At 38.9% G+C, this 13,882-nt stretch overlaps 1 protein-coding gene across 1 annotated transcript in view; it reads left to right on the top strand.

Moving 5' to 3' along the window:
- Window positions 1–13,882, top strand: part of smoc1 (SPARC related modular calcium binding 1) — a 36,984-nt gene that overhangs the window by 17,971 nt on the left and 5,131 nt on the right. Inside the window, exons 4-12 of the mRNA XM_088354807.1 lie at window positions 455–567; window positions 643–742; window positions 2,001–2,048; window positions 6,260–6,361; window positions 7,423–7,503; window positions 8,454–8,646; window positions 8,724–8,782; window positions 10,155–10,260; window positions 12,313–12,563. Of these exons, the coding sequence (XP_088210933.1) occupies window positions 455–567; window positions 643–742; window positions 2,001–2,048; window positions 6,260–6,361; window positions 7,423–7,503; window positions 8,454–8,646; window positions 8,724–8,782; window positions 10,155–10,260; window positions 12,313–12,563 (1,053 nt within the window). The remainder of the gene's footprint in view (window positions 1–454; window positions 568–642; window positions 743–2,000; window positions 2,049–6,259; window positions 6,362–7,422; window positions 7,504–8,453; window positions 8,647–8,723; window positions 8,783–10,154; window positions 10,261–12,312; window positions 12,564–13,882) is intronic.

The raw sequence follows: 13,882 nt of genomic DNA, 5'->3' as shown, positions 1-13,882 counted from the left end.
CACAGAGTTAAAGCTTTAACTCGAATCGGTTTCACACAGAGTTAAAGCTTTAACTCGAATCCGTTTCACACAAAGAGTTAAAGCTTTAACTCGAATCGGTTTCACTCAGAGTTAAAGCTTTAACCCGAATCGGTTTCACTCAAAGAGTTAAAGCACTTTAGATGCGTTCTTTCTTTTCGAGTAAAACCTGAACTCGTTTCGAGTTCGAGAGTGCGAGTACTCTTTTTGAGTTAAAGCTTTAACTCTGACACGACAACTTGTCATGTAAAAAAAAATGCATTCCTGATTTCCATCGGCAATAACGGACACACAATTTTCAATTTGAGAACTTTTAAAAGTACTCGACGAATGAAAAAGAATCGAAAAAACCCACAAACGAACCCCTAAATGTCAAGCCGTGGCGTGACACGTTAGCATTAGCACGCGCCTTAGGGTTTTTGCGTCTCGCCCGTAGACGAGGTCCAATCCAAGTGCCGGGCGGAGAGGAGACAAGCCCTGGAGCTCGCCGGGAGGCCTCAAGAGTCTGTTTTCGTTCCCGAGTGCCGACCCGACGGCGCCTTCGCGCAGGTTAGCGTTAGCGTCCGGAGTTTGGCGTACGGAGTTTGGCGTCCGGGCCGACTGAACCGGTATGTCCCCGCCCAGGTGCAGTGCCACGTTCTGACCGGCTACTGCTGGTGTGTCAGTGTCGACGGCAAGCCGGTGGGCGGATCCTCCGTGCGGAACGGAACCCCCATCTGCTCGGGTAAGATCGCCCCATAAGAAAAAAGTCATTCTTTTATTTTGGAGGGACAGGAACACTGAGCGCAGCGTAAATCGTTCACGTGAAACAAAAGAGCCCTGGAAAAATGTCACCCGAATCCTTCAGAATAAGATAAAATTTACTTTGGAGGGAGCGGCACGATGAAGTGCAGCATGAAATGATATGCTATAATGATGTACTGCTCTCTCTCTTTCTCTCTCTTTCTCTCTCTTTCTTTCTTTTTCTTTCTTTCTTTCTCTCTCTTTTTCATTTCATTTCATTTCATCTCTTTCTCTCTTTTTCTCTTTCTCTCTTTTTCTTTCTTTTTCTTTTTCTTTCTTTCTTTTTATTTCCCTTTCTTTCTCTTTTGCTCTCTCTCTTTTTCTCTTTCTCTCTTTTTTTCTCTTCTCTCTTTTGCTCTCTTTCTTCCTTTCTTTCTTTCTTTATCTCTTTCTCGCTCTCTCTTTTTCGCTCTCTCTTTCGCTCTTTCTCTTTCTCTCTGTCTTTCTCTTTTGCTCTCTTTCTCGCTCTTTCTCTTTTGCTCTTTCTCTTTCGCTCTCTTTCTCTTTTGCTCTCTTTCACTCTTTCTCTCTTTCTCTTTCTCTCTTTCTCTTTTTCGCTCTCTTTCTCTCTCTCTCTCTCTGTCTTTCTCTTTTGCTTTCTTTTGCTCTCTTTTTCGCTCTTACGCTCTTTCTCTTTTGCTCTCTTTCTCTTTTTTCTCTTTCCCTTTCTCTTTTTCTCTTTCTCTCTCTCTTTGAAATATCTCAATCTTTTCATCAATCGATAGCGAGTCCGCCTCCTCTCCGCTTCCCGCAGGCTTTGGTGTCGCTGTCTGTCCTAACGGCGCTCAAGCCTGGTAGCTCCACGTCTAGACATATTTCGATCATATTTCGGTTCCGTTAAGGCTCTTTCTACATCTCGAGTCGCTGAGCGCCGACCGACCCGCTTTTATTTTGAAAGGGAAACCTCCTCGGTGTTTTCTTTTGAGGAAACGGTCGATTGACGTTTTCCCCACTCGCTAGACATTTTATTCTTGTATTCATTCAATTTAGATTTCATTTATTCGGACCGATTTAGTTTTCACTTATTGACATCGACCTTTTTTTTCTTTTTGATCAATTTGAAATTTTTTTACTTTGAAAATCGATTTCCCCTTTAGCATCTATTCATTTTATAGCAATTTTTATGTTTCGGCTCCCGTCTGATCAGTCAGTCTGGTCGTTCTTTCGCTTTCCGATCCTCTTGTCTTTTATTTTGAAAGGCTCGGCGACCGACAGACCTCCCGGCCCCCCGAACTCGGCCCGCAAAGGTGAGTTGACGCGGCCCGACTCGTCTTTCCTTCGGAAGCGTTTTTTTCCCTCGTTTTCTCCCTTTGAAATGCTCTGCTTTTGGGTCCGCGCGCTAGGAAACAAAACAAAAAAACTCACAGGGCCAGAAGGAGAACGAGAGTGAGAGAGTGAGAAAGAGAGAACAATGGAAAGTGAGCGGAAGAGGGATGGACAGAACCAAAAAAGAAAGACGGAGAGAAGAGAATGCAAAAGAGAAAAACAATGAAAAAGAAATACAGTAGGTCAATGGAGAAAGAGAGACACGGAAGTAGAGGGAGACGGTAAAAGAGGTGAGTGAAAAGGAAGTTATGTAGAGAAAAGGGTAAAGAGAGAGAGAGAGCAAGAGAGAAGAGATGATAAAAAAGAGAATTTAAAAGAAATGTATAGAGAAAACCAAAAGAGAAAAAAAGGAAGACACAAAGAAAGAGACACAGAAGTAGAGAGAGACAGTAAAATAAATGAGTGAAAAAGAGTGAAAGAAAAGGAAGTTAAGAAGAGAAAACAGTAAAGAGAGAGAGAGCAAGAGAGAAGAGATGATTAAAAAAGAGAATTTAAAAGAAATGTATAGAGAGAACCAAAAGAGAAAAAGAGAAAAAAAGGGGAGATGCAGAGAAAGAGACACAAAAGTAGAGAGAGACAGTAAAAGAGGTGAGTGAAAAGGAGTGAAAGAAAAGGAAGTTAAGAAGAGAAAACGGTAAAGAGAGAGAGACCAAGAGAAAAGAGATGATAAAAAAGAGAATTTAAAAGAAATGTATAGAAAGAACCAAAAGAGGAAAAGATAAAAAAAAAAGCAGAAAAGAGGAGACACAGAAGTAGAGAGAGACATAAAAGAGGTGAGTGACAGAGAAAGAAAAGGAAATGAAGAGAAAATGGTAAAAAGAGAGAGAGAGAGCAAGAGCGAAGAGACGATAAAAAAGAGAATGAAAAAGAAATGTTTGGCAAGAACTGATAGAGGAAAAAAGAGACAGAAAAGGGGACACAGAAGGCGAGACGGTAAGAGAGAAAAGACAGAGGAAAGGAAATACAAAAATGGGAAGACAGATATATAGAGAAAACAGTAAAGAGAGAGAGCAAGAGAGAAAAAAATGGTAAAAAAAGAGAATGAAAAAGAAAGGTATAGAGAGAACCAAAAGAGTAAAAGAGAAAAAAAAAGGAGACACAGAGAAAGAGACACAGAAGTAGAGAGGGACAGTAAAAGAAGTGAGTGACAAAGAGAGAAAGAAAAAGAAATTAAGAGAAAATGGTAAAGAGAGAGAGCAAGAGCAAGAGCAAAGAGATGATAAAAAGAGAATGAAAAAGAAAGGTATAGAGAGAACTGAAAGAGGAAAAAAGAGACAGAAAAGGGGAGACACGGAAGTTGAGACAGTAAGAGAGAAAAGAGAGAGGAAAGGAAATAAAGAGGGACGCGAAGACAGATATTTAGAGAAAACAGTAAAGAGAGAGAGAGCAAGAGAGAAGAGAATGAAAAAGAAAGGTATAGAGAACTAAAAAAGCAAAAGAAAGGAAAAAAGGCAGAAAGGGGGAGACATGGAGATAGAGAGACACAGTAGAGACAGTAAGAGAGAGGGAAAGAGTGGAAAAAGAGAGAGGAAAGGAAACAAAGAAGGGATATAAAGAGAGAGATAAATAGAAAGCGAGAACGTCATATAGCTCCAGTTGCTGCGGCCTTGTCACCGCGAAGTGGCCATTTTTCAAGCTGGTTTTACTCTTGTGCTTCTCTGGGTGTTGTCTCGCGGGCCAATCGCATTTCCATGCCGTAAAAGAGATTTTTGCATGGGCGTGCGACACCGAGCGTCCGAGGGATCCTTTATCGTCTCGCGTACTTTGTCTTTTGTCTCGTTTTGTCGTCTCGTTTCTTGTCACGTGTTTGTTACGTCTTGTCTTTGGTCCCGTAATTTTTTTCAGGTATTTTTATTGTTTATTTTGTCTCGTCTTGTGTATTTCTTTGCATATTCCGTCTCGTTCGTCTTGTGTATTTATATGCTTGTGTACTTTGTCCTTTGTCTCTTTTTGTCGTCTCGTTTCGCCATCTCGTTTTTGTTACGTCTTGTCTTTGGTCCCGTATTTTTTTTCAGGTATTTTTATTGTGTTTATTTTGTCTGGTCTTGTGTATTTCTTTGCATATTCCGTCTCGTTCGTCTTGTGTATTTATTTGCTTGTGTATTTTGCCTTTTGTCTCGTTTTGTTGTCTCGTTTCGTCGTCTCATTTCTGTTACGTCTTGTCTTTGGTCCCGTATATTTTTTCAGGTATTTTTTATTATTTTGTCTCGTCTTGTGTATTTCTTTGCATATTCTGTCTCGTTCGTCTTGTGTATTTATTTACCCGTGTATTTTGTTTTTCGTCTCGTTTTGTCGTCTCGTTTTTTATGTCTTGTCTTTGGTCCCGTATTTTTTTCAGGTATTTTTTATTGTTTATTTTGTCTCGTCTTGTGTATTTCTTTGCATATTCCGTCTCGTTCGTCTTGTGTATTTCTTTGCATATTTTGTCTCGTATGCTGCAGTTTATTTGGTCCTGTGTCTTTTGTCCCGTCTATCTTTTCTGTGTTTTTTTTGTGCTTTTTGTCCTGTATTTGTTTTTTCCTTTCTTGTGTATTTTTTGTCTCGCATTTATTTTGTGGTGTCTTTTCCTGTCTATTCAGTTGCGTCTCGATTATTTTGTGGTGTCTTTGGTTGCGTATTTTTTTCAGGTATTTTTTTCGTGTGTTTATTTGGTCTCGTCTTGTGTATTCCTTTGCAAATTCCGTCTCGTATGCCGCAGTTTATTTGGTTTCGTGTCTTTTGTCCTGTATATCTTTCCTGTGTTGTGATTTGCGTCGTGGATTTGTTTTTTCCCGTCTTGTGGATTTTTTTTGTCTCACATCTATTTTGTCTCGTCTTGTGTGTTCTGTCGCCTATTCAGTTGCGTCTCGACTATTTTGTGGTGTCTTTCGTTGCGTATTTTTTTCAGGTATTTTTTTCGTGTGTTTATTTCGTCTCGTCTTGTGTATTTCTTTGCAAATTCCAAATCGTATGTCGCAGTTAATTTGGTCTCGTGTTTTTTGTCCCGTCTATCTTTTCTGTGTTTTGTTGTGCTTTTTGTCCTGGATTTGTTTTTTACCCATTTTGTGGAGTTTTTGTCTCACATCTATGTTTGTGGTGTCTTGTGTGTTTTGTCGCCTATTCAGTTGCGTCTCGACTATTTTGTCTTTCGTTGCGTATTTAGTCAAAAAAGACAAATGAGAAAAGTCAATAAACGGCATGGCTATATATGTGGTCGGAAGCGATTGCTGTCTCCTATTTGTAACTCTTCCCTAAATGTCTTTCTCCATACGTTGTCCTCCATAAGGACACGCCGGCCCCCAAATGTCCCCAACCCGTTCCGCTTGTCCGTCCTTTGTTTTTGACTGCGTCGCTTCCTCCAGGAAACGTCCCCGTACTGAAAAGCTGCGCTGGGGTGAGTATCCTGTCTCAAGGTTTGACCGCTAGGGGGCGCCATATGGCGACACCCTTTATTCTTGTTCTGAAAGTTGACTTCTGGCAGCATATGTTAGCGTTTCATCAGTAGTGACGGGGTTAGAACATGTACTTGAAATTTCACAGTTGGACACGATTCCAAAGGTCAGTGTTTAGGACAGATGAAGGGACAGGACTGGAACCGGGTCCGCTAGGACTTTTCTGACGTCCTTTTCGTGTCCTTTGTAGAGAGAAGGGGCAGGAAGCGATGTCATCTACCCTAAAAGTACAATTCTCTCTTCAAGTCCTCTAGCCTCTCCTTTCCGCCCACATCATTCCGCAAGACGGGGTGCCGGCTCCTCCCGTGGGCGTGCCAACGAAGCCCCGCCCGAGCTCCACCACCTCGCCCCGATGTCTTGGAAAACAGCGGAGAGCGTTTCTCAAACAATGCCTGCCGTCTTCCGTCAGAGTCCCGTTGTCAACAGAACTAGACGAAATATCTTGCGTGTCATTGAACTTAAGCCTACTGTGTGAAAAATCTTCACTGCACTCAATCAATGAAACTTGTATTCAATCGTATAAAATCCTTTCTAGTCAAATGTATGAAATCCTTCAGGTGCCACTCTTTCAATGTCGTTGTTTGGAGGCTGCCCCAAACGGGTGGGTTTGCGGCTCGGGCGCGTACGCGGGCGCGGGTTCGAATCCCCAAAAGCCGTCAACACTTGTGGAGAGTAGATCGTATTAACCTCAATAATGGCAGTGTCTTTTCGCTTCTTTCTCACCCTCAATCCAGACGACGGATCCAGACCCACCGGCGCCGCCGCCGCCGCCGCGGAGACGCTCGGACCCCCCGAAAGCGAAGGTAAGAAAAAAAAACCACACAGATCTTAGATCTTAGCTTTGGGGGGGGGGATTTAAAATCGGGGGTCTCCAACCTGGCAACCCCTGAGGACAGCTGAGGTGCCCACCAGTCTTTGTGGGGCATTGGGATTTTCTAGTCAAAGGATTTTTTTAAATTCCTTTTTTGGAGTGGTTAACCATACCCTACTTCCTACTCTCTTCTTTTACTCTCTTTCCTTATTAATTTCATTCTTTCTCTGCTTCTCTTTCTTTTTTTCTTTTTCTCTTTCTTTCTTTTTCTCTTTCTTTCCTTCTCTCTGTTTCTTTTTTTTTCTCTTTCTTTATTCATTTCATTCTTTTTGTTTCTCTTTTTTTCTTTTTCTTTCTTTATTCATTTCATTCTTTCTGTTTCTCTTTCTCTTTTTTTCTCTTTCTTTCTTTATTCGTTTCATGATTTCTCTTTGTTTCTCTTTCTTTTTTATTTTTCTCTTTCTTTCTCTATTCATTTCATTCTTTCTCTGTTTTTCTTTTTTCTTCTCTTTATTCGTTTCATTATTTCTCTCTGTTTTCCTTTCTTTTTTCTTGTTCTCTTTCTTACTTTATTCATTTCATTATTTCTCTGTTTCTTTCTTTTTCTCTTTTCTTTCTTTATTCATTTCATTCTTTCTCTCTGTTTCTTTCCTTTTTCTTCTCTGTCTCTTTCTTTATTCAATTCAATCCCTCTGTTTTTCTTTTTTTTTCTGTTTCTCTTTCTTACTTTATTCATTTCATTCTTTCTCTCTGTTTCTCTATCTTTTTTTCTTTTTCTTTTACCCCTTTCTTTATCTTTCTATGTTTCCCTCTTACTCTTTATTCTCTTTCGGTCTTCCTCTTTTTCTGTCTCTCTCTCTCCTTTTGTTTCTCTTGCTCTTTCTCTTCTTTCTCTTTGTCTTTCACTCGCTTTATTTTCTCTATTTTGTTTTCCTCTTTAATGATGATAATACTGAAACTGGTGGTAACATCATGACCTCAAAGTTTCTTCTTTTTCTGAGAACCCAAATGCAGTCTACCAGTCCAAAAGAAGGCCAATTTGTTTTTTTTCAGAGATGAGCGCCCCCACCCTGTGGATCAAGCAACTGCTTTACAAGGAAAGCAAGCACAACGGCTCGGCCGCCAGGAGAGCGGGTGAGGGCTCGCTTTTCTATCTCTCTTTCTTTATTCTCTTTGTCTTTTTCTAGTCCTTTTCTTTTTCCTGTCTTTCTCATGTATTTTGTTTTTCTTTCTGCCTCTATTTTTCTTCTCTCTTTCTTTCTTTTTTCTTGTCTTTCTCCTGTATTTTTGTTCCTTCTTTCTCTTTCTGCCTCTATTTTTCTTCTCTTTCTTTATTTTTCTTGTCCTTCTCCTGTATTTTTGTTCCTTCTTTCTCTTTCTGCCTCTGTTTTTCTTCTCTCTTTTTCTCTTTTTCTTGTCTTTCTCCTGTATTTTTGTTTATTCTTTCTCTTTCTGCCTCTATTTTTCTTCTTTCTCTCTTTTTCTTGTCTTTCTCCTGTATTTTTGTTCCTTCTTTCTCTTTCTGCCTCTGTTTTTCTTCTCTCTTTTTCTCTTTTTCTTGTCTTTCTCCTGTATTTTTGTTTATTCTTTCTCTTTCTGCCTCTATTTTTCTTCTCTTTCTCTCTTTTTCTTGTCTTTCTCCTGTATTTTTGTTCCTTCTTTCTCTTTCTGCCTCTGTTTTTCTTCTCTCTTTTTCTTGTCTTTCTCCTGTATTTTTGTTTATTCTTTCTCTTTCTGCCTCTATTTTTCTTCTCTTTTTCTTGTCTTTCTCCTGTATTTTTGTTCCTTCTTTCTCTTTCGGCCTCTATTTGTCTTTGCTCTCTTTCTCTCTTTTTCTTGTCTTTCTCTTGTATTTTTGTTCCTTTTTTCTCTTTCTGCCTCTATTTTTCCTCTCTTTTTCTTGTATTTTGTTCCTTTTTTCTCTTTCTACCTCCATTTTTCTTCTTTCTTTCTCTTCTTGTCTTTCTCCTGTATTTTGTTCCTTCTTTCTCTTTCTGCCTCTTTCTCTTCTCTCTTTCTTTCTCTGATTTACTAGTTACATGGCGTTTTTTTGTTTTTTGTTTTTTCTCTCCCCCCTTTTCCAGAGCCGGTCCCGTCGTGTCCCGGGGAGCGGGCGGCGGCCCTGGAGGAGTCCCGGCGGGACCCCGGCCAGACCCTCTTCGTGCCGGACTGCGGCCCCTCCGGCCTCTACCGGCCGGTCCAGTGCCACCGCTCCACCGGCTACTGCTGGTGCGTACGGGTGGACAGCGGGCGGCCCGTCCCGGGCACCTCTGCCAGGTTCGAGTCCCTGTAAAAGGGGGGGGGGGGGCAAAGGCCGCTCTAAAGAAGTACTACCCGATTGCGTTTTCTACCAGGTACCGGACGCCGGACTGCGACCCGTCTCAAGACCTCTTCCGGGGGCGAGACCTCCCAGGTTTTTTTTCCCTTTTTCCCCTCCAACATGGCCGCCTGAAACACGTATCCCTTTCCTGGGCGCAGAGTAAAGCCGTATTTTGCTTTCTTTAAAGGGACGCTGTGTAAAAAAAGAGAAAGAACAAAAAGGGAAAAAGAACGAGTGAATAAAAGAGTATCAAGAAGAAAAAAGACTAAAACAAAAAGAGAGAATGTAGGGATTAAACAGAAAAAGAAAATAAAGAGGAAAAAGTGATAGATAAAAATAAGGGTGTGAAAAAGGAAAGGGAAAAAGAGAAAGGACAGAAAGACTAGGCTGAAAAAGTGTACTGAAAGTAGGGATTAAACAGAAAGAGAAAAAGAGAGAAATATAGAAGAAAAAAACAAAATAAATAAAGTGAAAGATAATAAGGTTATGAAAAAGTGGAAAGAGAAAAAGATAAAGGACAGAAAGACTAAGCTGAAAAAGAAAAAAAAGGCTAAAATAATGAGAGAATAAAATAGTATCAAGAAGAAAAAAGGCCAAAACAAAAAGAGAGAAGGTTGGGAGTAAACAATGAGAAAAAGAGAGAAATCTAGAAAAAAAATAAAGAAAGTGAATGATAAAAATGAGGGTATGAAAAAGTGGAAAGAAGAAAAATCTAAAGGGCAGAAAGACTAAGCCGAAAAGGCACAAAAAGGGAAAAAGAACGAGAGAATAAAAGTATCAAAGAAAAAAAGACTAGAACAAAAAGAGAGAAGGTAGGGATGAAACAGAAAGAGAAAAAGAGAAATATATAAAAAAAAACAAAATAAGAGAGGAACTGAAAGAAAATATAAGGGTATGAAAAAGTGGAAAGAGAAAAAGAGAAGGGCTGAAAGCCTAGGCTGAAAAAGAAAAAAGGAGAAAAGTGGAAAAAGAGAAAGACAAAGACAATAAAGAGAAATACTTTGAGAGTAGAAAACAGATAGAAAATGTGGAAGAGGAGAATAAAGGAAGTCGTCAAAAAAGAATATACAATAGTAAAAAAGAGAAACTAAAAAAAAAGAAAATGGGGGGAAAAGAGAAAAACAGAGAAAAAAGAAAGGAAAAGAGCCAAAAGCCCTTTTTGAATGAATAAAGTTCTTTTTAGACCACTAGGGGGCGCTCCATAATACACGCTGTGCCTTTGAAACGGTGTTGGGAGGTGTCATGATGCTCAATGCGCTTTACAATCTACTCTACACTTTCCTTTTCATTTCCCCTCATTCTTTTTTTACCTTTCCTGCTTCTTTCTCCTTTCTCTCACTTCTCTCTCTTTCTCTATTTTTCTCTCTTTTTCTTCCTCTTTCTCTCTCTCTTTCTCTTTTTCCTTGATGTTTTTTTTGTACTCTATTACTTAAGTGTACGTATATATCATTTTTTTTCTGCGGAGGTTGTTCGGAGTCGGAAAAAGTGCAATTGATCGCCAGCCTGTTGGACGCCCTGACCGCCGATACGGTCCAAGCCGTCCACTCGGCAGCCCCCTCCGGTGGCGGGAGGTCAGAATTGCAACCTCAAATGTTTTTTTTTGTCTTTTTCTTTTTTTTTTTCTTTTTTTTTTAAATCCTGTGGTCATAAAATACATATTAGACGCATTTGACCTTCATGAGTATTTCTTAATACGACTATACTTCGTTTTGCTCGTTAAAGCAGTCGAGCGAGTACTTACGGTAATCATGTCTATACAAATCAAATGACTAGAAAAAAAACAACACAAATATCAGAATGATTTTTTCAAAATAAAAAGGTAACGTCACGATTTAAAGTCAAATAAGTTTCTTAAAATGAGGGTATTTTCTGTATTTGGATTCTTTTGGGAAAAGGAAGATGAGAAGAATATCAAATGGAAGAAATCTTTTGAATACGAGATACAAAAAATATACAAAAGAATGTATTTTTCTGCTTTTATTTTGTTGACGTTTTTTGCAGTTTCATTTTGAAATGTCATTTCTTTTTTTTTTTGGCTTCATTTCTCGGCTTATTTTTTTTTTCATTTTTTTTATTTTTTCGGCATTGTTTTTTTTCATGCACACATTTTTCCTCGCTTTGATTTTGAAATGTCATTTCCTTTTTTTTGCTTCATTTCATTTCTCCTCTTATTTTTTGGTTTTCTTTTTTTGGCTTCTATTTTGTTGACATTTTTTTTTCGCTTTGATTTTGAAATATCATTTCCTTTTTTGCTTCATTTCTCAGCTTATTTTTGGGTTCTTTTTTCTGCTTTTATTTTGTTGGCATTGTCTTTTTTTTTCATGCGCACGTTTTTTCTCGCTTTGATTTTGAAATGTCATTTCCTTTTTTGCTTCATTTCTCTGCTTATTTTTGGGTTCTTTTTTTACTGCTTTTATTTTGTTGAAATTGTTTTTTATATGCACACTTTTTTCACTTTAATTTTGACATGTCATTTTTCCGCTTATTTTTTGGTTCCTTTTTTTTCTGCTTTTATTTTGTCGACATTGTTTTTTATGTGCAGGTTTTTTTTTTTCGCTTTCATTTTGAAACGTCATTTCCTTTTTTGGCTTCATTTCTCCCCTCATTTTTTGGTTCTCTCTTCTGCTTTTATTTTGTTAAAATTATTTTTTACACGCAGTTTTTTTTTCGATATAATTTTGAAATATTTTTGGGCTTCATTTCTCCACTTTTGGATTTCTTTTTCCTGCTTTTATTTTGTTGATATTGTTTTTTTACACGCAGGATATTTTTTCGCCTTAATTTTGAAACGTCATTTCCTTTTTTTGGCTTCATTTCTCCGCTTATTTTTTGGTTCTTTTTCTGCTTTTATTTTGTTAAAGATTGTTTTTTACACGCAGGTTTTTTTTCGATACAATTTTGTAATATCATTTCTTTTTTTTGGCTTCATTTCTCCACTTTTTGGGTTCTTTTTTTTCCTGCTTTTATTTTGTTGGATTGAATTTTATGCACACGTTTTTTTTCTCTTTAATTTTGAAATGTCATTTTTTTCTTCTTCATTTCTTTGCTTATTTATTTATTTTTCCTGCTTTTGTTTTGTTGATTGTTTTTTACGCACGCGTTTTTTTTTTGTCTTTAATTTTGAAATATCATTTCCTCTTTTTGCTTCATATTTCTGCTCATTTTTTTGTTCTTTTTTTTTGCTTTTATTTTGTTGACATCGTTTTTTACACGCACGTTCTTTACGCTTTGACTTTGAAATGTCTTTTTTTTTGTTTTTGTTCTTTGGTTCTTTTCTGTTTTTATTTTGTTGACATTGTTTTTTACAGGCACGTTTTTTACGCTTTAATTTTGAAATGTCTTTTTTTTGTTTTGGGGGTTTTTGGGTTCTTTTTTCCTGCTTTTATTTTTTTGACATTGTTTTTTTACGCGCACATTTTTTTTTTACTTTAATTTTGAAATTTAATTTCCTTTTTTTGCTTCATTTCGCTGCTTTCTTTTTGGTTCTTTTTTTTTTGCTTTCATTTTGAAACGTCATTTCTTTTTTGTTGCTTATTTTTGGGTTCTTTTTTGTTTTGTTTTGTTTTTGACCGTATTTCTTTTGTATTTTCTTTTCTATTTTGGGTTTTTCGTGGGCGGGGCAGGTCGCGGGACTCGGACCGGAAGCAAACGTCGGAGGAGCGCGGGGCCCGCCGGCCCCCGGGGCTCCCGGACGGGGACGGCGTCCGGCTTCGGCTCCTGGGCAAAAAGGAGCTGAAGGCTTTCGAGCGATACCTGAAAAAAAAGGCGGCGCCCAAAAAGTGCGGCCGCCACTTGGCGGAATACTGCGATCTGGACCGGGACGGGAACGTCTCCCTGCGCGAGCTCAACGGCTGCTTGGGCCTTCCGCAAAACGGTAACGACAAAAAAAAAAAGGTCTTCAAACTACGGTTCGTGGCCCGGAGGAGGGTTCTCTCCTCCGGCCCGGCAAACCCGAAACGCTCAAAATAGTATCAAAGCAGGGGTGTCAAAGTCATTTTAAGTCGGGGGGCCACACCATAGAACAAACATTCTCTCGGGGGCCGGACGAGTAGATTCAAGAGAAAGAAAAAGAGAGAGAAAGAAGAGAAAGAGGGAGGGAAAAAGAAAGAAAAAGAGAGAGAGGGAGAGAGCACGAGAAACAAAAGATAAAAAGTCGTGAGAGAGGGGGAAAAGAAAGGGAGAGGAAGAAAGAAATCCAAAGAGAAATAGAAAGGAGAGAAAAGAGAAAAGAAAGCGCAAAGGGTAGGAAAAGAGGAAAGAGAGAAAAGGAAAAAGGAAGTTAGAGCAAAAGAAGTAAAACAGACACAAAGAGACAAAGAGCAACAAAGGAAGAGAAAAAGAGACAGAGAGTGAAAATGACAGTGTGGGAGAAAAGGGGTGGAAGAGAGAGAGAGAGAGAGAGAGAGAGAGAGAGAGAGAGAGAGAGAGAGAGAGAGAGAGAGAGCGTGAGAAACAAGAGATAAAAAGAGAAGTCGTGAGAGAAGGGGAAAAGAAAGGGAGAGGAAGAAAAAAATCCAAAGAGAAATAGAAAGACAAAAGGAGAGAAAAGAAAGCGCAGAGGGTATGAAAAGAGAAAGAGAAAAGGAAAAAAGGAAGTTAAAAAGACACAGAGAGAGAGAAAGAGCAACAAAGGAAGAGAAAAAGAGAGACACAGAAAGTGAAAGAGATGGGGACAAAGAGTGGGAGAAAAGGGGTGGAAAAGAAACAGAAAGAGAGAGAGAGAGAGAGTGAGAAAAAAAGAAAAAAAGTTGTGAGAGAGGGGGAAAAAAGAAGGGAGAAGAAGAAAGAAATCCAAAGAGAAATAGAAAGACAGAAGGAGAGAAAAGAGAAAAGAAAGCGCAAAGGGTAGGAAGGGTAGGATTCTTCTTCTATTCTTTCTATAAAAGAGAGAAAATGAGAAAAAGGAAGATAGAGCAAAAGAGGTCAAAAAGACCCAGAGAGAGAAGGAGACGAAGAGCAACAAAGGAAGAGAAAAAGAGAGGCACAGAGAGTGAAAGAGACAGAGACAGAGAGCGTGAGAGAGAAACAAACGAGATAAAAAGAGAAGTTGTGATAGAGGGGGAAAGAAAGGGAGAGGAAGAAAGAAATCCAAAGAGAAATAGAAAGACAGAGGGAGAGAGAAAGAGAAAAGAAAGCGCGAAGGGTAGGAAGAGAGAAAGAGAAAAATAAAGATGGAGGGAGAGAGGGAGAGCT

Source organism: Urocampus carinirostris, chromosome 15 (assembly GCF_059441175.1).
Source record: "Urocampus carinirostris isolate Australia breed hairy pipefish chromosome 15, RoL_Ucar_1.0, whole genome shotgun sequence".
Taxonomy (NCBI): Eukaryota; Metazoa; Chordata; class Actinopteri; order Syngnathiformes; family Syngnathidae; genus Urocampus; species Urocampus carinirostris.
The sequence above is the reverse complement of the archived record's forward strand: the minus strand, read 5'-3'. Positions and strand labels throughout refer to the sequence as shown.